This window comes from Camelus ferus, chromosome 18 (assembly GCF_009834535.1).
Source record: "Camelus ferus isolate YT-003-E chromosome 18, BCGSAC_Cfer_1.0, whole genome shotgun sequence".
NCBI classification, from domain to species: Eukaryota; Metazoa; Chordata; class Mammalia; order Artiodactyla; family Camelidae; genus Camelus; species Camelus ferus.
Window position 1 is genome coordinate 19,304,626 of NC_045713.1, and position 23,811 is coordinate 19,328,436.

At 50.2% G+C, this 23,811-nt stretch overlaps 2 protein-coding genes across 2 annotated transcripts; both read left to right on the forward strand.

The window, feature by feature from the left end:
* Positions 1-392: 392 nt before the first annotated feature.
* Positions 393-7,338, forward strand: CD19 (CD19 molecule). The gene is given in 16 exon segments (XM_032460571.1): positions 393-461; positions 463-493; positions 743-1,030; positions 1,349-1,552; positions 1,672-1,965; positions 2,996-3,106; positions 3,383-3,431; positions 3,745-3,833; positions 4,230-4,343; positions 4,467-4,571; positions 4,657-4,704; positions 4,812-4,868; positions 4,973-5,029; positions 5,590-5,682; positions 5,782-5,883; positions 6,041-7,338. Coding segments are annotated over 15 exon segments (1,686 nt in total). The 5' UTR covers positions 393-407; the 3' UTR covers positions 5,874-5,883; positions 6,041-7,338.
* Positions 7,339-11,766: 4,428 nt separating this feature from the next.
* NFATC2IP (nuclear factor of activated T cells 2 interacting protein) lies at positions 11,767-23,165 on the forward strand. Its single transcript, XM_032460572.1, has 8 exons — positions 11,767-12,269; positions 12,975-13,047; positions 15,321-15,435; positions 16,134-16,214; positions 16,308-16,494; positions 17,608-17,752; positions 17,877-17,986; positions 19,199-23,165. The coding sequence occupies exons 1-8, from the start codon at positions 11,883-11,885 to the stop codon at positions 19,355-19,357; spliced, it is 1,257 nt and encodes a 418-aa protein (XP_032316463.1). The 5' UTR covers positions 11,767-11,882; the 3' UTR covers positions 19,358-23,165.
* The last annotated feature ends 646 nt before the right edge of the window (positions 23,166-23,811 follow it).

The following is a 23,811-nucleotide window of genomic DNA, read 5'->3' on the forward strand; positions in this document are numbered from 1 at the left end:
AGGAGGAGGGAGGACACTCATTCAACAAAGATTTCTTGGGTGCCTACAATGTGCCAACCGCTGTTCCAGGGCACTGTGTGTACAGTCATGAACAGGGTGGAGTCTCTGCTGCAAGGGGCTTACAGTCAAATGAGGGGAACAGAAAGCCATCAAGTAAGTAGACACGCAAATAAGATCATTTCACATGACAAATGCTGGGATGAAAATAAAAGTGTAGCAGGGAGGAGGCGAGTTTTGCGGTTCTGGAGGGGTGCATGGAGAAAGGGCCTGAGGCGTGACCACCCCTTCCTCTCGGGGGGACTGCCCACCCGCCCCCACAGACGCCCATGGTTCAGTGCCCACCAGGTTCCCGCCTACCCCAGCATCCCCCGCGCGTGAGGCTGGGCGCCCCAGGGAGTCTGACCACCATGCCATCTCCTCTCCTCTTCCTCGCGCTCTTCCTTGTCCCAGCGGGAATCAGGGGCCCGGGAACCACACCTAGTGGAGGTTAAAGGTATGTCCAGAGGGCAGAGGTAGACGGAAGGGCTGGAAACCTGGGTTCCGGCTGGGTGCCCTCGACCAAGTAACTTACCCTCTCTGAGCCTCCATTTTCTTATTTGTAAAATTCAGAGAGGGATTGAAAGGAATCTGAGGACTCATCCACTCCCAGATGGTGGGGTTATTGGGTTTATAACCCTGTGCAAAGAGTGAAGGGGCCTAGAGACTCCTCTCTCCTCCTGTCCGTTCTTCTCTCTCTCCACAGAGGGAGGCAATGCTGTGCTGTCGTGCCTTGGAGGTCCCACAGATGGTCCCACTGAGCAACTGGCCTGGTTTCAGGGGCCCCAGTCAAAACCCTTCCTAGAGCTGAGCCTAGGGTTACCAGGCCTGGGCGTCCATGTGGGGCCTCTGGGTACCCTGAAGGAGCCCCAGGGAACCCTGCTGTTCATCTTCAATGTCTCCGACCAGATGGGGGGCTTCTACCTGTGCCAACCCGGCCCCCCTTCTGAGCAGGCCTGGCAGCCTGGCTGGACGGTCAGCGTGAAGGGCAGCGGTGAGGTCCGGGCTGGGGCAGGGAGGGCTGGATGAGAGGAGGGAGGCCCACCATGGGTGGAGGGGCTCTGGCAGCTAAAATGGATCTGGAGGGAGGGCCTGGAGGGTCGGAGGGACAAACTGGGAGCCAGTTTTACGTGGCTTCTAAAAACTACTGTGGCTTCATGACGTCAACCCTGAGCTGCTCTGTGTCTTTCACTCTTTCTCTCTGAGTCACCGTTTCTGTCTCTCTCTGGGTCTTTGTCTCTGCCTTTCTGGGTCTCTGTATCTCTCTGTCTCTCCTGGATGTCTCAGTATCTGGTTCTGGGTATCTTCCCAGGGGAAATGTTCCGGTGGAATGCTTCAGACCTCAATGACCCAAGCTGTGACCCGGAGAACAGTCCCTCAAAGGGCAGCAGGCCCTCTTCTGGTCACCCTACAAGGCCTCAGCTGTATGTGTGGGTCAAGGATCACCCTGAGATCTTATACACAGACCCTGCATGTGCCCCACCTAATGGCAGTTTGAACCAGAGCAACAACCAGGGTAAGGTGCTAGGGAGATGCCAGGAAGTGGGGGGATGGTGACTGGGAACTGGACAGTCTGTGAGGGAGGAGACCCCCTCACATATTACACTTTCTTAGCCTTCGCTCTCCCTGCCCCAGACCTCACCGTGGCCCCTGGCTCCACACTCTCGCTGACCTGTGGGGCGTCCCGTTCCTCTCTGGCCAGAGGCTCCGTCTCCTGGATCTACGTGCATCCCAACAAGCGTAGAATCCCATTGCTGAGCTTAAAAGTGAGGGAGGATGCCCAACCCAGAGAGAGGTGGGTCCTGGGCACCCCTGGAGGAAAGGCTGTTCTAGTGCTGCCCGAGGCCACAGCTCAAGATGCTGGCACCTACCATTGTAACCATGGCAACATGACCACCCAGATGCGGCTGAAGGTCACTACCCAGTCAGGTAGAGTTTCTTCCAATTGTGGGGCATCTGACTGGGGCCACTGGGAAGAATGGGAAGTCAGGCAACCTTGGCCCCCCACTCCAACCTGAGGGCTAGTCCAAGCCTCATCCGGAACCCCAACCTCTACACTGACCACTGGCTCCAACTCCTTCCTCCTTGCTGCCAACACACGACTCTTCTCCTCCCACTAGGTCGCTCCTTCCCATCAACTCTGTGAGAGTACTTCCTTCCTCCCTCACGCCTCACTGTTGGAGCCCTGAGCCCTCTTTTTAACCTTGTCTATATTTTCTCATCCTTGTCTACACACTCCTGTTTGACCTCCTTGACTCCCATGGCTCCTTAGGCCACCATGCCTTGGTGAGCCCCACACCCAGCCATCTCCTGGAGTTGCCATTTGATGTCCCACTGACACCACAGGCTCAATATATACAAAATCAAACTTGACATCCTCCCCAGGCACAGTCTTCCGGGTGGCCCTGTGTAAGTGAAGGACACTACCATCTGCCCACGTGCGCCAGCCAGGAACCTGGGCACCCTTCTTTTTTCTCACCCATCCATCAAATTGGTTACAACTTTCTGCCCATTCTACCTCCCTTAATTCAATCCCACCATGTGGTTACAGTAGTAACCACAATTCTCCAGCTCAGTCTGAACTTTCTCTCCAAACTTTAGCACATTGCCGCATCTCACCTTTAACCTTGAGAACTGAACTCTGCCCTTCATATTGACCATGGCTGGCCGTAACTGCAGCAGGAAGCTGATCATCACACTCCCCTTAATCCGAACATAACCTCTGACTATAGTCATAGTTTGTTGGTGGTTTACTTAATAGATGCTGCTCCAGGCTCTATGCTAGGCTCTGGGGCACAGTCCCTGTCTTCACAGGGAGGGAGGAGAGCCCTCCTTATAGCTTGAGACACTGAGGATCTATGTCTTGCCCCTGTTCCCCAGACTTACGGGCCTTTGAGGTCTTGAGGCTGGGAAGCAAGATGCCAGCCCAGGTCTCCATCTCATAGCGCTTTCCCCCTAGCAGTATGGCACTGGCTGCTGGAGACTGGTGGCTGGATAGTCCCTGTTGTGACGTTAGCTTATCTGATCTTCTGCCTGGGTTCCCTGGTGGGCTTTCTTCATCTTCGAAGAGGTGAGTCATGTCCCCCAGCTGGTCTTCCAGATCCTTAGGTCTCCTTCCTCAGGAGAGCCCTCACTGATCACTCTGACAACCATCTTTCTCTCCTCCCTCACCTCCCTCATGGACCTCAGAATTCTGCCCCCACTCCATCTCTAACCCCCGCAAACTACTCGAGCCCTTTGGAATTGGAACTTCTGTCTCCTCCATTGACTCAAGTGACTTCCCCAGCATCCCCTAAATCTTCACTCTTGAGCTTCTCCTCTGATCACTCCCCTTAACTCCCACCAGCCCTGATCCTGAGGAGGAAAAGAAAGAGAATGACAGACCCCACCAGAAGGTAATGATGCCAGTGCCCTCCCAGCTCCCCTTCACTTTGTGCTTTGCATTTACTGTTGCCTCTGCTGAGAGTGTCTTTTCTCCATCCCTACGGTTGAAATACTGCCTAACCTTCAAAGTCCAGCACCAAAGCTACCTACTCTGTGAAGTATTCCTTGGCGTGACGGCACACCCCTCTGTAGACTGTGGCAGAACAGAGGCGCTAATTACAAGTGATCACATTTTAACCTCTGAGGGTCTAGCCTGAATTTTGAGTGTCCCCTCCAGTCCCCTCCAGGCCTGGCCTCACAGTGCAACTCCCCTTCGTTCCCCAGGTTCTACAAAGTGACGCCTCCCACGGGAAACGGGGCCCAGAGCCAGTATGGGAACATGCTCTCCCTCTCCGCGCCCCACTCTGGCACTGGTAGGAGGCACCGCCAGGCTCCTGACCCAGAGCTAGAGTCCCACCCATTTTCCTCATCCTTCCAGTCCCCAGAGCTCCAAGCCTTCCCAAGCTCCGAGCCCCGCCTTCAGAAAAGAGCCCGCCCCAGGGTGCGGAATCCCGCCCAGATTTTAACCCCGTTCCCAGGACTCCGGACCTGAGGTCCTTCTCTGAGAGCAGAACCTCGCCCAAGACTTCAGGCCACACCTCTAGATTTAGATCCCGCCCCTGTCTCGCTACCCCCACCTCCCCCATCCCGGCTCGAGGCTGGGTACCTGGACCCGGAGTCCTCCAACAGAGCCTGAAGCATCCTCGGCCCGTAGCCCTGACCGCCCCCATCTCTTCTCACCCGCCTCGCTCCAACGCTCCTCTCGCCAGGACGCGCCCTGCGGTGGGCTGCGGGACTGGGAGCCGCCGGGCAGTCCTACGGAAACCCGCACAGCTACGTCCAGGAGGCCAGAGCCGCGGGGTCCTGGAGCCCTCCAGGAGGCGGTGACTGAGTGGGGATCGATACTCACATGGAGGGTGCTGGAGGGGTCTGTGGCGGGAATAGTGGACTGGGGCCTGGAGGAGGTGGGCCGTGACCTGATCCCCATCCCCATCCCCAAACCCCAGGCCCAGAAGAAGAGGAAGGTGAGGCTTATGAGGAGCCGGACAGTGAGGAGGGCTCCGAGTTCTACGAGAATGACTCTAACCGTGGGCAAGACCATCTCTCCCAGGGTAAGACTGCCCTCCCCCATTGGCTCCCTCACTTTCTCTGCGGTGGGCTGCGGGCCCCCGCTAGATCTCCCTGCTTCTCCACCAGATGGCAGTGGCTATGAGAATCCTGAGGATGAAGACTCCTTCTCCAATGGTAATTTGGGGTCCTTGTGGGGCCTCAGAGACTCGGGAGGACCCACAGGACCATGGATCCCCTACAGGGCAGGAGTGGTCCCTGGAGTTCTCTTTTTTCTGCAGCAGCTGAGTCTTATGAGAATGAAGATGAAGAGCTCCCCCAGCCAGTCGCCAGGACAACAGGTGTGTTTGAAGATGGTCACATTCCTGCAGGGATGGGTAGGTGGGGGTGGGGGAATGTGATGGGAAGGCCAGGAGGTGTAGTGACTTCCTTCTTCCTTCTCCAGACTTCCTGAGCCCCCATGGGTCAGCCTGGGACCCCAGCAGGGAGGCAACCTCCCTTGGTGAGAAGTCCTTGGGACCTTCCTGTTTTGCCCAGACTGGGTTGATGTGGCCTTGGCCCTGACTTCAGGCCTAACCTTAACCTTGGCTCTGATCCCAAACCCAAGTCCAATCCTAACCTTAGATTTGACTCCTAACTCTAATTTCAATACTGACCCCCAATACCCATCCTGACCCCCAGTATTTACCCCATCCCTCACCATCATCAGCCCTGATCCCAATCCAAGTCCAGACTGGAATTTGTCCTCCAGCTCATCCCAGCCCCAATGCAGATCTCAGCTTCAATCCCAGCTCTCTCTACAACCTCCTCACAACTCAGACTTTGACTCCTTCCAGTGCCGTTCTTGACCCTTTCTCTGACCATGACCATAATCTAACCCACGCCTGATCAGACCCTACAACTAACAAGGGCCCCGAACCTCACTCCTTCCTAGTACAATATTGGTCAACCTTCTACCTTCCTCTGCCCCTAATTCTCCCATCATATCTTAGCCTGCCCTTCCCTTCCCCAAGCCCCCAGTATGGCTCCAGGCCTCCAACTCTCCATCCCCTGCCCAAGCAGGGTCCCAGTCCTATGAGGATATGAGAGGGATCCTGTATGCAGCCCCCCAGCTCCGCTTCGTTCGAGCCCAGCCTGGTCCCAATCATGAGGAAGGTGGGTGCTTCTCCAGCTGTATCCTGTTGTCCTCGGAGACTTACTCCCTCCCAGCCTACTTCCTGCTACCTCATCTTACTCCTTCCTGGTCCTAACCAGATGCAGACTCTTATGAGAACATGGATAATCCTGATGGGCCAGAACCAGCATGGGGAGGAGGGGGCCGCATGGGCACCTGGAGCACTAGGTGATTCCCTCCAGGTGAGCTGGGAACTGCCCTCTAAGGATGGGAAAGAAGGAAGGAGAAAAGCAGGGGTGGAAGTGAGATTCTGGTTCTCAGGAAGGGAGAAGGGAAAGGGTTTCCAAGGCTGATGCTCAGGCTCCTGGACCCTTCCCCATCACCATTTTCTCCATATAGCCTGGGCTTCCTCAGGCCCCTGAGATCCACACCAGACTCTGAAATCCGGGACCCCAAGCAGATGGTGTCGGCCTCTGGAGCAGTGTTACTCAGGATGTCTACCCGTGTGTGTGTACACAAGTGAAGCTTTGACCCACTTTGCACTTCCCAGATAAACTCAGTGAGCTCTTCCAATCTTGTGATGTAGTGCCCTGTATGGGAGGGGAAGGGAAGGTGAGGATGGCTGTACTCCCATCCCTTCTCTAGCCAGCAGAGGAGGGAGAGCTGCATCTCGGGTACCAAAGGGCCTTTACCCTCCTGTGGCTTGGTCTGCACTCATTTTCCTCACTTGCCTGCCATTCCCACCATCCAGTCAATCAATCATTGTTCATTTAGCAGTTGTATGTGGGGCGCCCAGTGAAGAGAAAGCAATCCAGGAATTGGCAGCCATCACTGCGATTTACTGAGCATCTACTATGTTCTAACATCAATGAACATATTTAATCTTACCATAACCTCAAAGGTTATTGAGCTCTTATGTGCCAGGATTGTATCAAAGTATTTTATGTATATTTTATGTATTTTATGTATATTAGTTTACGTGATCTTCACAAACAACCCTATTTCATGGAAGAGGATTTAGCATCTGAGGCAGAGATGCTAAATAACATGCCCAAGGCTTGCCTACCTAATAATTGTTGGGGTCAGAACTTGACCTCTGGCAGTCTAATTCCAGAGTCTATATCATTCTTGACACTCTCTTCCTAGGTGCAGTTTTGTAGATGGAAAACCAAGTGCCAGAGAGGCCAAGTAACAGGTCTAAAGTCATACAACAAGCACTTCACAGAGCTGGAAGTGAATCTCAAAATCTGGCTGCAATTCTAGCCCTTGTGCCTACTACCTGATAAGCTGCCTATGATATAAACCACGAACACAAAGACTTTCAGAGCTAGAAGTCCCCAGGCCCTGAAACCATTACGTAGCAAGCGCCACCACAAACTCCTGTCCCAGGCACAGGCAGAATCAGTCACCTGAGGTGGATAGTCCTTGTGTCTTCTGCCTGGTCTCCCCAACTCCAGTACTCTTCCGAAACCCAGGAACTACCACCTGAAACCCAAGTCCCTCTCCTGCTCCAGAAGTTTCCATGCTCTCTGTAAGACTGCCTAGACTTTTTCAGTACCTACGTTTTTATTTCTAGCATTCCTTTTCTTAATGTTCCAGTTCTTTCTACATAATGTCCTGTGTTTGTTTTAAAGACTGTTCCTTCTTCATCTCTGAACCTTTAAAATGGGCATTCTAATAAATTCTAATAAATGCTTTACAAGTAGCATCTCATTTCATCTTTATGACAATCCTATGAGGAAGGTATGCTTAAATTATTATCACCTTATAGCTGAGAAGACTGAGGCACAGAGAAATTAAATACTTTAATTGCTAACTGACTTTAGGCTACTTACTTAGCTCAAGGACCCTCAGTTTTCCCAGTTATAAAATAGCATTAGGGAGGAGGTAAGGTGTGGTTACTGTCATCTGTACAATGGGCTGAATTCTCCCATGGCAGTGTCACCATGGAAGGATTCTTTGACTTATCTGTGTTTCTCCTGTAGGAGTCCCGTGAGTTTCCTGGGCCCCACTCACATCTCCTAGAGCCAGCCTGATTTGGCTTCTGCCACAGTCTTACATACTACATGGGGTTCTGACCCTTTTATTCATGAATTTCTCAGAGCAGGCTTTTGCCTCAGAGGTTTGGTCTGAATCCAAGCCCACACTCTGGTGACCCTGAGGAATTCTAATTTCCTGCAGTAACTTTTTCCAAACTGCATTCCAAAGCCTGTGAATGGATTATTTTTCCCTCTGTCTTCCGTGCCCAGAGGAGACAGCCTTTTCACAGCTCCCAGCTTTGGGCAGGGGGCTTAGATTCAACTCTCTGCTATTCTTGGGCCCTCAGCCTTGACTTCTGTCCTCATGTGACTCCAATCCTAGGTATCTCAGCATTCCCATGGGCTGCCGCCTCGCTGTTGTGGCTTTGATTTCCCATTAAGAAAAAGAAAAGAAAGCAGTGTTTCTTGTTATATTTGCATAGGGTATGTTTGGAGTGTAGGAAGTGGGAAATGAACCTTCAGCATTTCCTTGGGCTTCCATCTTGGGCACATGGGCAAAAATAAAATAAAATAAATACATAAACATCCTAAATCCAGCTTAGAATTTACACCCACACCTTACCCCTCGGCTAACATAAGCTTTCCCTATCGCCATAGTCCCCACCATTCTCTATTGCCTTTCCCCAGCCTGCTGCATTCATGGTTTCCTGCCTGAAGCACTGGAACACATGACTTCTGGTGAAAAAACATCCTTTTTTTTTTTCTTCTTTGGCGGGACATAATTAGGTTTGTTTTTTATTTTTAATGGAGGTACTGCGGATTGAACCTAGGACCTCATGCATGCTAAGCATGCACCCTACCACTGAGCTGTACCCACTGCACCATCCTGCCTTCTTGAGGGTAAATTCATGTCTGGGTCTTTTCTGTGCCCTTGGTACCCAGCCAGGGGATGGCAAAGATCAGGAACTCAGGAAATGAGTGGGGGAAAGAGGAGTGAATGAAGGATTGTGGCAATTCCTGAGATTCAGGGATCAGGGAATGGAGCGACTCCTATGAGCATCCACCACCGAGGGAAGTCTCATGGGAAGATGAGGGACCGATGTGTGCTAACTCCAGCGTGGTGCTCTGGACGCACACTATCTGGATTTGAATCCCAGCTCCACTTGTTCCTGGCTGAGAGACTCAAGCTCTCTGTGCTGCAGTTTCCTGGTCTATAAAATAAGGATAAGCTACCTTAATGAGCCTTACATGAGATGGAAAGCACAAGACAGTGGCATAGGGGGCACTCGGACATTAGCTATTATTACTATTTGGCACTGATTAAGGGCCTACTGTGTGCCAGGAGCCAGAGGGCACCCAGACCGTTTGGACTGGGACTTTTTCCAGTGCAAGGACCTGCTCAGAAGAAAGCCACATTCTAAAGCTTCTCAACTTCCCACTCCATGAACTTTTTTTTTTTTTTTTTTTTTGGCAGGGGCTAGACTTTTGGCATAGCTCTGGAGTGAGATTTAGGGAGAAGGAGGCTTGAGGGAAGTTTCAGACCCTCAGGGTCACTCCTGGTTTGCAGTAATCTCCCAAGTGGGGCCCAAGGCTGCAGAAAGGACTTTGGTGCAAACTCTGCATCTCCAGCCTGGCAACAAAGAGTGGCTGAAGGTGTCCTGGGGCTGGGAGGTCCTTGGAGTCCCCTCTGTTCTTGGGAAACAGCCCCACCTGCTGGGGGTGTGTGCCTTCAATCTTGGCCTTTGGCTGAGTCTACGTGGAGGACTTGGGATCTGGGCTGAGTTGGGGTCCACGTGTGGGGGATATTAATTTGGTAGAGGAGAGGGATGGGATGAGATGTGGGTGGTCGTCAAGATGCTATATTGGATGGGTGTGCAAAGTACAAGTTATGTGAACGTTATATGTGTGAGAGACAGGTGGTACTGGGTGTATGCTGTGTGGGTATTACGTGTGAAGTGTGGTGTGGCATTTACGGTGTGAAGTGGCAGGGGTGTGAAAATGAATAAAGGGAAACCTCATCAAAATAGAGTCGGAAGGCTAGAAGCAGGGGGAGCTTTCACACAGTACCACTCGTCATCAATTATAGGAAGAATTGTCAGTAAAGACCCCAACAGAAGAATCATGGACAGGAGAGAATCATCAGTTACAGGTCCCAACAGGAAAAGATATACGTTGCATCTCCTAGAAGAAGTCCACTACCCCAGTAACTCAGGCTACGAGAAACCATCATTATCCTGAACTCTCACTTTTTCCCAATGGACTTTCATTCAAAACAACCCTTCCCAACATCCTCCCTTTTCTCTTCTTTGTTTGACTGGTCAATGGCTTTTTGCTATAGCTTACTTGTCCTGAATTGCAATTCCTCTGCTATACCTGAATAAACCCATTCTTGCTGGTAAAATAGCTGACTTTTATTCTTAAGGTCAACAGGGTCATGCAGTTGAAGGCAATATGGGGGTGTCTGTGTTGTGTTGGGGTGCACGTTAAACAGGAGTTGTAGTTGTGCGGAGGATATGGTAGCCTCTGAGGAATGTGATGTCATTCATTGGTGGGTGTGTTGGGGAAATATAATGAAAAAACAAAGTCTTCTTCCAACCCAGAAAACCTCTCCACAGAGATAGTAGGGACAGAAAACAGTTTTATTATTGAATAGGCATTAAACCAGAATGCAATGCATATCACAGGCAATCCGCTAAGACTGATTGCAAAGGCAGAATGAAATCTTACCCTCTTATATATAGCCAAGCAGGTACAACCCATTATCCTGTTTTCAGGATAAATTTTCAAAGACCCACCTTTCTCTCTTCCGACCACAATGCTATGAGACTAGAAATCAACGACAAGGAAAAAAACTGCAGAAAAACACAAACACGTGGAAGCTACACAACATGCTACTAAACGACCAATGGATCACTGAGAAAAATCAAAGAGGAAATCAAGATACCTAGAGATAAATGAAAACAAAAACACCATCATCCCAAACCTATGGGACACAGCAAAAGCGGTTCTAAGAGGGAAGTTTGTAGCGATATAAGCTTACCTTAGGAAATAAGAAAAATCTTAAATAAATGGTCTAATATTACACTTTGAGCAATATTACAATAAGAACAAAACCCATACCTCGTTTTCAAGAGAAACAATAACTAGGCCTCAAGTAAGAGGGCTTGACAGCACCTTTTGTCACACATAGTTCATCCTAACTTTATCGTGGTGATTGATCGGCTTTTATCCGAGGGAGAAAAACTTTTCATCTGTTTTTGATGAGAGGTGGTTTTGTATATTGCAGCAAGGTCCCCAGGAAGTTAGGCTCATTCTCCCGCTGGAGCTGGGAGATCGGGAGGCTGAAAGCTATTTCTTGACGCTTGCATTTCAAAGAAGACTGATCCCAGGTCCTGGAGTTCCCGACTTACGGGCAAGAGGCTTATTCAGCCATTATCAAGACTTAACAAACATTTCGAAAGAAATTCTGAAAGACAAGGGAGGAAGAGGAGAAGTCACGTACCTTATTTTCAACAGGGAGAATTAAGTTTCCAGTTTTTCACATGTATTTGCCCTTCCAAGTGTTGTTTGTGAGGCGAGTGGTGCTTAGGCTTATATTGTGGGAGGGTGTCGCAAGGGTGTACGTTGCGTTGACTTTGCGCTTGAAGCTGTCTGTCTGGTGTGAGGGAGGGTGTGTATGCTGTTGGAGGTAATTCGGGGAGTTGCGTGGTGTTGAAGTCTTGGTCCAGGTTGTGTACTGTGTGGATTCTGCAAGTGAGGAGGGGTGTCTGCGAGGAATCGGTGTTGAACGGGATTATTCCGCCCACTTGTGGTTGGAGGATAGAAAGAAGAGGATACCCGTGTCGCCCGCTGTTTCTGGAAGCAATTTCCAGCCCGCCTCGCTCCTCTCTGTGGCCTGAGGACTAGCCGCCGGTAATTCCCAGGATGCTCTGCTCCTCCACCAACCAGGAAAAAGAATCTCTTTGATGGGCGGGGCTGGGAGAAGGCAAGAGAGGCAGCTCAGCCAATGGGTGAGCCGGGCCGAATCGAAACCTACGCCGATTGCGTTTAGGCTGATTGGAATGTTTGGCGCCTTGGTTTCAGTGGTGAATGCATGATGGGCGGGTGCAGTGACCAGTGAAAAGGCGGGAGGCGGACCCAAAGGGTATGGGCGGGGTGAGGTGCAGACTAGCAGGCGGTTAGCCCAATGAAGGGCGGAAATCGCTGGAGGGGGCCGGGCGACTCGACCAGAGGCGGGCGACTGTCGCGTCCCGGTGTGTGCCATGGCGGAGCCGGTGAGGCAGCGGGGCCGGCGGCCCAGAGGCGGTGGTGTCGGCCGAGGGGCTCGGGGGTCCCGGGGCGGCCGGGGTCGGCGTCCTCGCTCCCAGGGATCTCCAGCCCGACGCACCCTGGACTCAGTGCTGGTGGACTTGGTCAGCGACAGCGATGAGGATGTCTTGGAGGTCGCAACGGCGTGCGGCTCTGCGGACCCGGTCGAGGTCCCGCTCCCGGAACCCCCTTTGCCGGCCGCACCCCGGGACGACAGCGACAGTGACAGCGAAGGGGAGGACGCACGGCCGGCTGGAGCCCCTCCGGTCCTGGTCAGGCGGCGGCGGAGGCTGCTACTGGATCCAGGCGAGGCACCGGCGGTTCCAGTGTACTCCGAGAAGGTGCAGCCGGACACCCGGGAGGGCTAGGCTTGGGAGTGCTGAGGATTGGGTTTTCTGGGGTTGGTCTTGGGGGACGAAAAGGAAGCAGAGGTAGGGCCTTGGAGCCAGAGAGGTGTCTGGGTTCATGGGGTTTCTGCAAATTGGGGAGGTGAAGGGGTTTGGATTGTGTTGGGAGTTTGGGATTCCCGGGAGCTGGAGTGTCAAGAGTTTAGAGAGGCCAAGGGACTGGGATCCCTGATGTTTTACAGAGGAGCTGAGAGGACCTGGGGCTGGGATTTGGGGCACGTTGGGTTTGAAAGGTTGAGGCCCATTACTAAGGATCCAGGAGAATGGGGGCTGGGGTCCCTGGAAGTTCAGGGAGGACTGGGGGCTCCAGGAGGCTGGAGTCCTCACGTGGTAGGGTATGTTAGAGGGGCTGGGATTTCCAAGGATTCTAAAATAGCTAGATGACTAGCACCCTCCTAAAAATGGGAAACTACGCTTGTATCCTTATAGTGCATCAGGGAAAGGGGTGTAGGAGTCAGGGTATCCAATTCTGGATCCTGGGTAAGCTGAGCTTCTGAGTCCCTGTGAGAGGGCTGTGAGGTCTACATCCTTAGGGAGAACGTGGGAGCTAGAGGAGACCTGAATGGGATGGAAGAATCGACCCCAGTTTTCCCTTTAAGTGGAGGGAGGCTTTGGGACTGATCTACTTTTTCTTTGCAGGTGAAAAGCAGCCTCCACCTCATCCCAGATCACATGTCCCTCTTGAAATTCTGTCCCCCAGGGACTGAGGAAGGTAAGGGAGGGCTTCCAGGGAGAGGTGTCCAGCGCTGGGCTCTCTGAGACTTTCTGGAGTTTTACATCCCTGTAGTTAGTTGTTCCCTGAGGCTAGGGGAAGGAAACGGGAGAGGTGACTCCTGCATCCTAGCCTCCTGAAAGGAGCTGGATTGTTAACCAGAAGGCACAGAAAGTACTGTCAAAAAAAAAAAATCTTCCCCCAACTCTAATAGACATAAGAAGGTGCTAATACACTGATTTCCAGGTTCTATCCTCAGAGATTCTGATTCTGTAATCCTGGAGGCTGGGGAGGAGGAGGTGTTGAGAACCTGTAATATCTTGTTATATCTGCAGCAAGTTTCTCGGGAACACTCTGGAGCCAACAGGATGTTCTTTGAATCTTATCAGGGCTGCCCAGCCTTTGTCCTCCCCGAGTGATGTGACTTTTGCAAACCATTCAAGGGCAGTGAATAGGAATCAAGTCTAACAAAGAAGTGATCCAGTGGGAAAATGCAGACCTTGGACTAAGACTTCTGTACCATGAGGGAGTATGGCAGGACGATTAAGAGCTGATTCAGGAACTAGCTGGCCTGGGTTTGGAGTCCCAGTTCCACCCCTTAGTAGCTGTGTGACCTTGGGTGAATTAATCTCTCAATGTTTCAATTTCCTCATCAGCAAAATGGGGCTAAGTTATGGACCTAGGTCAGAGGGTTTTGATGACAAGTAGAATATATAGAAAGCCCCCTCGTGGGCTACATATATGGTTTAGTACAGTACCTGGAACATAGAATTACAAGGATACCTTTGTCCTTGCTACTTAAAATGTGGGCCCAGGAGTGTTGAGCATCCCCAGGAGCTTATCAGAAATGCAGAATCTCAGGCCTCTGGCAGCTACTAGGACAGGGTTCCTCAGCCTCAGTGCTACTGACGTTTGGACTGGATAATTCTTTGTGTGGGGCTGTCCTGTGCATTGTGGGATGTTTAGCAGCATACTGACCTCTACCCACCGGATGCCAGGATCACACCCCAACCCCCTCCCCCTCTCATTGTGACAACCGAAATTGTCTCCAGACATTGCCACATGTTCTCAGGGAGGCAAAATTGCCTCTGGTTGAGAACCACTGATCTAGGATTTATTATCAGTGTTGTGTAATCACAGTATTTATTTTTATGGTTAATGATGATCTTTTATTGTGGCAAGCAAATGGAAAAGAGCTGTATTCTAGAATAGTACCTGGTTTCCTTTGATTAGGCATTTAAGTTAAATTGAGTAATTTGAAGGGAGGGGGTATAGCTCAAGTGGTACAGTGCGTGCTTAGCATGCACGAGGTCCTGGGTTCAATCCCCAGTACCTCCTCTGAAAATAAATAAATAAGTAAACCTAATTACCACTCTCCCCAAACAAACAAAAACAATGAGTTATTTATTTATTTATTTTATTTTGGGGGAGGTAATTAGATTTACTTATTTATTTTTGGAGGAGGTACTGGGAAATGAGGTACTGGGAAATGAACCCAGGACCTCATGCATGCTAAGCACATGCTCTACCACTTGAGCTATACCCTCCCCAACAATTAGTAATTTAAAGAAAGGTGTTAAATAATACAGAGATACGTCAAAATATGATAATGACGCTCACATGGATGAAATTTGAGAAACATGAGCTTAGCAGGCCTGTACTTACCTCTTTACCTCATCCCCTCCCCCACCACCCCAAGACTCACATATTCTCTCTGTGCCCATCAACTTGAGAATGGAAAGAAAATAAGAGAAATATTTTTTTAAAAAATCATCCTTTGACAACATTTGTTGTAATGTATGTTTTATACCATATATACTAATATGTACATGTATGGTAAGTACGGTGTGTGTGTATATTAAGTAAATATATACTTTCTAGGTTGTGTGCTCAGTGTTGTTCATTTGTGGGGTGCAGGTGATCACAAGTGAGCAGAGCGCTGCTTCAGTTGGGGTGGGCCACCTTCCGACAGTCTGTACACTGTCTCCTGCCTTAGTGCAAGGCTCGGACTCTCCTGCTCTATGTCAGACTCCAGCTCATCCTTTTCTCCGACTTAGGCATCCTTGTCTCCGAGTTAGGCATTCCCCTTTTGACTCATGTCCCTGGAGCCCTTCCCTAGTATCATTGTGTGGTCATGTGTGTCTGGGGGCCCTTTAGTCTCCTCCTTCCTCAGAACCTTCTGAAGCCCCTGACTTGTCTCTCCTTGGCTTTCCACTGCCCTCTCTTGGCTAACCCTTAACACTCCTCCCCCCCGGCCCCCTGACCGTCCCCAGAGCCGGACATAGCAGATTCCAGCAGTCCCCGTGCTGAGGATTCCCCATGTCCAGAGTCTCCCTGGAAGAAGAAGCTGAGGAGTAAGGATGGAGAAGAGAAGAAAAAGGTGTTACCGTGAGTGAGGCAAGGGCTCTGGGGCCATCGGAGCAGAAAGGGAGTTGGTGGGGTAGGCTGAGGGGGGCAGGACCCTTGGCTAGCTCCTGAAGGGGTAAGGAGAAGGGATAGAAGGAGTCTGGAGGCGCCAGTGAGGAATGAAGCTCTTGGGAAAAGAAGTGGTCCCCACCTGCGGAGGACAGCAGACCCTCAGGACCCTGCAGCGGGAGTGTTTCAGCTTTTTGTCTAAGATGGTCATGATGCAGGGGTGAAGGGAGTAGCTCAAGACCTCCCTGTGGTTCAGATCCTGCCAGCTGGCTCTTAACTATCCTCTCTGTACATCAATTTCCTCTTCTATAAAATGGGGATAATAGTGGTACCCATGTCAGAAATTTTGAGTAGATTAGAGTGAACCGTTGGCATATAATAAGTGCTTGGTGTCTTTTGGATGTTATCAGACATTGACCTGGGAAGTCACTTTTCTTAAAAGTTAGGAATCCTCCTCCCTCATATTTGGGTCATATAAATACAAAAATGATGACTCAGATTTCTCCTGTCCTTACCTTCCCCTATCTTCCAGTAAGATGGATGTCACCAGAAGGTGCTCCCTTCTGATTCTCCAGGTCCCTCTCTGGTCCCCAGGGGTCTATAGCCCATGAAGAGAGGTGTGGGGCTGGGGTCTCACCTTGTTCTCCATCCTGTTCCTTGTTTGTCTGCAGGGTTGAGGACACCTCTCCTTTGCCCCCACCTCCACCACGAACCAAAAGCAGAAAGCATACTCGGGCACTCCAGAAGTTAAGGTGCCAAGGGCAAGGGGCTCTGGACTGGAGTGGAAAGGGGCAATATGGAGGTGGGCCCACCCTGGCTGACCCCAAGTCCTTTCTGCACCCCAGGGAAGTGAACAAGCGCCTCCAAGACCTCCGTTCCTCTCTGAGTCCCAAGCAGCCCCAGGGCCAGGAGCACCTGAGCCAAGAGGATGAAGTGGTCCTGGTAGAGGGGCCCACTCTCCCAGAGAACCCCCGAGTCTTGCGGCTCAAAATCCGGTGCCGGGCTGACCTGGTCAGATTGTCCATCAAAATGGTAAGTGCCTGACGGGTCTGAGAGAAGGGTTCCCAGAAGCTGCGTGTGGAGAGACGGTGGTGTCCGGGCAGAAGGGACCATGTCTTCCTTTGCCCACCATGTCGTCTGGAGCTGCCCTGCGCTCTCAGCGCCCCCGCCTTTGTGCTCACTGTTCCCTTTGTCCAGATTTTTTCCTCCTCCTCCCCTCTCTTTCTGGGAAACTTCCCACCCTTTTTTTTTTTTAATTTTTTTTGAGGGGTGGTAATTAGGTTTACTTACATATTTATTTTTAGAGGAGGTACTGGGGATTGAACCCAGGACCCTGTGCTTGCTAAGCATGGGCCCTACCACTTGAGCTATACTGCCCCGCCCTCCCCGCGCCCCCCCCCCCCAATTCTTCAAGGCTCCACTTAAACATCCTAAGAAGCTTTGCTTGGTGGGGCCTCCCCAGGGATGTGTCCCTCCCTCTTTCCTTCCCTTAGACCCTGTGTTTCTCTCTCGTGCTTGCTTTTACTGCATTGGACCCCCAGATGTCACTCGGTCCTTCCAAGCTCCCCTGGCTTCTGGTGAAGACTCCTGTTTTTGTAGGGATGACCCCAATTCTAAACCAAGAATTGATAACAGAAATGACCATTTAGTGCATTGGGCAAGCAACTAAGCCAGAGCTTGCAAACTAGCAGCCTGTGGCCTGATCAACAGCACATCTGTTGCACTGTAGGGTGCTTTTAAAACATAGGCGTTCACGGCCAACCTTTGCAATGGGCAATTTCAGACCAAGATCAAGATTTCCAGTTTCTCTTAAACAGGAAGATGCAGTACCTGGCCGGTGTTCCCACGTGGTACCAATCAGCTGGAGCTTCAGAACAGCTGGCCTGTTTAGATGAGGCATATCCGGTTCTGATTTGCTGCAGTCCCCACTGTTCCCTTTCTTCTCCTAACCCATGGCTGCTTCGTTTCTTTGTGTCACTTGCCTGAACCCCTCATTGACATGATTTTATTCTGTGCCTTGCCAGGTCGATCTGGTGGACCTCACAGCTGAGGAGTTCAGAGAGTGGTTAAGGACAGAAACTGGGCGAGGATTGACAGGGAGCACACAGGCAGGAAGGCTTCCTTTGCTTCTTGTCCCCCTCCCAGTCGGAGCCCCTACAGAGTGTGGTGGACCACATGGCCGCCCGTCTCGGGGTGTCCCCAAGCAGGATCCTCTTGCTCTTCGGAGAAACAGAGCTGTCCCCTACCGCCACCCCCAGGACCCTAAAGCTTGGAGTGGCTGACATCATTGGTGAGACGAAGGCAGGGAGGCTTGAGGAGGCTTTTCCACAGGGAGGGGCTGTGGGGAGAGGCCCGAAGGGGGTCCTGCTTCCAAACCCCACTCAGGCCTGGCTTCCTCATCCTGCCTCTTGCAGATTGTGTGGTGCTGGCAAGTTCTCCAGAGGCTGCGGAGACGTCCCAACTGCTCCAGCTGCGAGTGCAGGGGAAGGAGAAGCACCAGATGCTGGAAGTCTCGCTGCCTCGAGTGAGTGGGAGAGGTGGCTCTCGGTACCCCTGCCCATGCCCTCCGCTGTCTCTCTTGTCAGTTGGTGGAGGGTGGAGTCACCACTTTCTGTGGTCTTGGGTTCCCGCCCATCCTAGATGGTGGGAAAAGCCCAGGGTTCAGCTTCCCTCCCTCTTCTGCTGGGAACCTCGGCTCTGGTCTCCTAACTCCTTCTCCTGGTTAGAGTGGAAATCACCCTTGGACAGTAACCAGGAAAGCCCATCAAAGTAACAGGCACACTTCAAAGAGAAGTGGACAGTCCTCGTGCTAAGGATGGTTACATTCAGGGTGTTAGTGAATTTCGCAACAATCTCACATGGGAACGCACTGCAGTTACCCTCATTTAACAGATAAGGACTCCAATATCCACAGAAGTGGAGTAACTTGCTGTATTAGTTTCCCAGGGCTGCTGTAACAAAATACGACAGACTGGGTGGCTTCAAACAATAGAAATGTATTCTCTCCCAGTTTTGGAGACTCGAAGTCCGAAGTCAAGTTGTCGGCAGGGTCATGCTCCCTCTGAGACTCTGGGTAGAATCCTTCCCTGCTCCCTCTCAGCTTCTGGTGGTGGCTGGCAACCTTGGGGTCCCTTAGCTCATGGCATCACTCCAATCTCCACTTCTTTTATCACATGACATTCTCCCGGGTGTCTCCCTTTATGTCTGTTTTCTCTTCATATGAGGGCACCAGTCCAATTGCCTTAGTGCTCACTGTGTGTCCCATCGCGTATGACCTCATCTTAACCTGATCACATCTTCCAAACAAGGTCACATTCACGTTTACCAGGGGTGAGGATCACCAGTAATCTTTTGGGTGCAGTGGGGACACAGTCAACCCATAGCTCTTGTCTAAGGTCGCATGTCCAGTTCAGTGGGAACGCCTGGCCCCCAGCTCTGATCACACTCACCCCAGAGCCCAGGCTGGCTTCCTCATGGTCATACATGCCTCCACTGGTGGGAGAGACTGGCCTTGGAGAACCTGCCCATCCAGAGCCGACATCCCAGCCCTGGGCTCTGTGGCCCAGCTCCCTAGTGAGGAACCTAGTGAGGAACCGGCTGTGCTGGCTTCTTTGATCACTCGCCTTCCCTCTGTGATCCTTTGTCCTCCCTGTCCCAAGTCCTCCGTCCATCCCTACAAGTTCTCCTCAGCCCCTCTTTTCAAATTCTTATATCCATTTTTTCCCTCTCCCTCCAGGATTCTCCTCTCAAGAACCTCATGTCCCGCTACGAGGAGGCCATGGGACTCTCGGGCCACAAGCTCTCTTTCTTCTTTGATGGGACAAAGCTTTCAGGCAAGGAGCTGCCAGCTGATCTGGGCATGGAATCCGGGGACCTCATTGAGGTCTGGGGCTGAAACCCCACTCCCAGTTTGGAGGCCTAGCCTGGACTTGGGGCGACCGGCTGCCCCCTTTTGGCCCCATAAGGGCCATCTGAAGCTGAGGTAGACCTTATCTTCAAGCTGAAGCAAAATCAAGGAGTGATCTTTGACCCCCTCTCCCGTCGACCCGTTTCAAGCCGTTAGCTACCTGATTAGTTGTGTGGTTGTCCTTGCCACCCTGGGTGGACCGTGGCTCCATGCACATCGGGTACTGAGTTTTGCAGCCCCCTGGGATACGGAGAAGGTATCCCTCACCCTTTTTTTCACTGAAATCTCTGTTATGAAACTGCTCGTATTTAAGGAGTAGTTGAAATAAGGGTTGGGTGTGGGATTCCAGGCCTGGAATTTATGCCACATCTAGGACCAGCAGTGGCCTCAGTGTCACTTGTGGGTGGGGGTGAAGTTTGCAGAAGGCACAGACAGGGCTCCTTGGCTTGCAGGAAACTAAATGATCAAGCTCACGCACGTATTAGCTTAAGCATAGCAGATCACGGGTTAGTCTTTTAAAGAATATGGTAGATACTCAGCCTGGGGTGTCCTCCACCCCACGACCCTTTAGAGCCACCTTCCTGATGCACACACATTATTTAAGGCATAGCTGAGCACCTTGAGCCTTTTGGTTTTGGATCTCAGGATTATAGTCCACGCAAGGCTTCTCTAGTTTTGTGACTTGTCCCCTTCCTTCACACTGTCCTCTCCTGTAAACACCCATACTAATGTATTGATTACGTGTCTTTGAATGTGAATGTATCCTTGAAAAATGCCATGTTGTATGTGTGAATATACTTTTTCCGTATGTAATATTATGCTGTAGATATTCTGCTGTTCCTTTTTTCACTCAACCTGTGTGGGGTTGTTTTTGTTTGTTTGTTTGTTTGTTTGTTTGAATGGAGGTCCTGGGGATTGAACCCAGGACCTTGTGCATACCAAGCATGTGCTCTACGACTGAGCTGTGCCCCTCCCCCACAACATCCATTGCTTATGCTCCATCTGCATCATTTCTTTGACCTGCTTTGAGGGATTCCACGGTGGGTGTCAACTGCCTTTTACTCCCATATTTGCTAAGTGGTGGACACTTGGGTGCCTCTGACTCCATAGCACATATACGAGGCCACGATGAACATCCCTGAATGCGTCCCCTTCTGTGCTTTGTGGAAAGTTCTCCGGCAGAGGTATCCAGGATGGGATTATGGGTCAGACAGGTTAATTTCTCTATTTTTTTTAAGAATGGTCACTGACCCTCCCACTTGAAGCTTCCCATGTCTCCTCATCCTCCCCAGCACTGGTTACTGCCCGGCTTTCTAATTTTTGCCAGTTGGATGGGTGCACAGTGGTGCTGTGTTTTAATATACATTCATCTGATCACCAGTAATTTGGGAAATCTCTTCATAGACCTGTCAGCCTTTTTGGTTTCCCTTTCTGTGAATTGTTTATTTATCTTTGCTCACTTTCTCATGGGGGCCTCCTGTCTTTTTTGTTGTTGTTTAGTCTCAAGACTGCTCATCTATTCCTGGGCAGTTGCAAATAACTCTCAAAATGGCACCTATGTTTGCATATCCAGGGGTGTCCTTCACTGAATAGTGTAGATGAATTAACTTTTAATGTAGAGGAATTAACTATTTTGTTGTATCATTTGCTGCTTTTTAAAAAAAAATTACAGTCTGTTTACGATGTTGTGTTAATTTCTGGTGTATTGCTTTTTGATTTCTCATTTAAAAGTCGTTAAGATATTTGACATTTTCTTCTGTTAGTTTATTAGCTTTTCTTTCACATTTAGGCCACTAAATATTAGGCTGAAGTCTAGCTAGTCCATGCTGGTATGTGTGCTGGCTGGCATCTGCTCTGTGTGGTCAAATATTTGTTCTCCTTGGCTGATGCCAGGCTGGACTGGCTACTCAGTGTTAATATGAATTTTCAACTCTTTGAAATTCACCTTTGCCTCTGGGATCCAAGTTTTATTTTCACCATATAATGAGCCAATTTTCTCAGCACTGTTTACTAATAAAGCCATGAATTTTCCACTGACATGTGGTATAATTTTGGCAAAAGCTTATCACTTTCTTAAAAAAAATTTTTGTGTTGGAATGTGGTATTCCTTTGAACTTATAAGATGGGAAATATAGAGAGAAAGAATCTTTTTAACATTTAAATAATCCATGATATGGTATAACTAATTTTTTTCAGATATTTTATGTTCATTACTAAGTCTGAACACATTAAAATTATATATTCAATCTCAGCAGAATAAATGGGAATACATTTAACTTGTGTATACTTGAGGATTTCTGTCTTTGTGTCCCTCACGGGAGCACCCCCCCATGGCCCCTGTGGCTGAGACCATTAGTTGTCCCACTCACATTCATTCTTCCCTTTCCAGGGTAACGAACCCCTGGTTTTTAGCAAAGCACAGAGACTTCAGAATGAAGACAGTGCTTGCCAGCCTGTTGTAGCCAGGTGTGACCAAATGCAGATTCAGGGGAAGGGGGTGTGACTTCCAGGACGTGTCCATAAACAGGCAGTGTGTGTCCCTCTCTTTCACTGTCTTCCTGCCTGTGACTAGAAGTGGAGCATCCTTACTGACACAAGGTGATCTTGGGGAAGGAAGATACGCAGGGCAGGACAAGGAGAGAAGGAGCCTGGGGTTCTCAGCTTCCACACAGCATCTTACCAGCCCTGCACTGCTGACATCTGGGCATTCGAGGGAAGGGGAACTTCCTGTCTTGTTTAAATCACTGCTATTGGAGAATTTCTGTCACTTGTAACCAAGGACGTTGCTACTGCAAGCAATATTGTAGTGATCTTGAGTGGGCATTTTCTCAGGTTTATATCCAGGTATGGAATTGTGGATTGTCTATGCGTCTGTCCACTTTTCTCTTGAGTACAGATGGTCAGACCTCTTTCTAAATCCGTTAGTAAGTGCTAGAAGGTTCCATTTTCTTCTTATCTTCCCCAGCATTTAATCTGGGGAGGATATGGGAAACACTATTCATTGTAAAAGAATTTGTATTACTTCTATGACGAGTGAGATTATTCGTCCTTCTGGTTAAAGAGACTGACCACTTGTCAAGAAATCTTTCTGAAACTCTCCTGAAAGAAACCTTCAAAACTTGAATGACCCCTGACCTGGTGTCACATACTGTGCTTGGCACTTTTCATCACCTCATTTGTCCTCAGAGCAAGCCCGGGAGGAGGTGGTGTTATTACCCATTTTACAGGAGAGAAACAGAAGCTTAGAGAGATGAATCAACCTGTCCCAGACCACGCAGCCACTGAATACAGAGCCAGATATAAAACCAGATGGGCCTGTGGAGGACTCAGAATTCTTAATGAGACATGGGCTTCTCACACTTTAACGTGCACACAAATCAGCTGGGAGCTTGCAATAACTCCCAGGGGATCAGCAGTTCTGGGGCAGGAGATGCTGCAGTTCTAATAAGCTCCCAAGTGTTGCCACACTGCTAAGTGGCAAGATGTTTTCCTTTTTTCTATAGCTTCATGCCTTTAAAGCCTCCCATGTCCCTACCCTTGCCAGTCCCTGCGTAAAGCCCCCCACAGGACTGGCCACATTCTCTCTTGCGTGTCCCACCTTAGCCTGGAACAGGGGTCTAACTCAGCACACTCCTGAGCTATGTTTTCCTTGGTCTACATCTTTCTTCCCTACTAGACTGTATATTCCTTGAGAACAAATACTACATCTTGTTCTTCTCAAAGATCTCCAGCTGTGTCTGGCAGATAGTTGTTACCTAACAAATGTTTGTTGAATGAATAAATTCTTTGTCTCAAAGAATCCCACTGCCATCCATCTCATTGCATGAGTCCCAAAGCCCAAAACCTAAGTTTCACTCTTTTTTTTTTTTTTAATAGAAGTACTAGGGATTGAACCCAGGACCTGGTGCAGGCTAAGCATGCGCTCTACCACTGAGCTATTACCTTCCCCCATCCCCCAATCTTCTTCATCACCAAATCAACTTAACTGCTCCAAAGAAGTTTACCTCCCTTCCTCTGCCCCATCTTGGTATAAATGTCACAGCCTGTAGCCTAGTTCCACAGCCACTGACAGTTCACTTTGTTGCCCCCTGGCCCCTTCCCCATCCAGCCGGAGTGATTTTCTCAAATCCAATTCTGATTTAAAATGAAGAAACTTAAACATGGTTGAGAGGCCCTGCCCAGCCTGGCCCCTGCCTGTTCCCCAGCCAGCCTCCCCATCACTGCTCCCACACCGCTCATCTTTCATTCCTTCAGTTCATCATGCTTGCTTCTGTGGCAGGGCCTCTGCATGTGCTTCCTGCTGCCTGGATCGCTCTTTCTTCCCTCCTGGAAAGTCAATGATTGCCCCTCCCCTGCATGTGAGGTTTTATTCAGTGTCTGACTGAGAACTATGGCCCAGGAGATGGCTTCTCAGATAGCTCTGAAAAACTGCTCCAAAGAGG

Coding starts and splice junctions, on each gene's coding strand:
- NFATC2IP (XM_032460572.1), top strand. CDS start 11,883: ATGGCGGAGCCGGTGAGGCAGCGGGGCCGGCGGCCCAGAGGCGGTGGT. Junction 12,270..12,974: donor TTCCAGTGTACTCCGAGAAG/GTGCAGCCGGAC, acceptor TTTTCTTTGCAG/GTGAAAAGCAGCCTCCACCT. Junction 13,048..15,320: donor TCCCCCAGGGACTGAGGAAG/GTAAGGGAGGGC, acceptor GACCGTCCCCAG/AGCCGGACATAGCAGATTCC.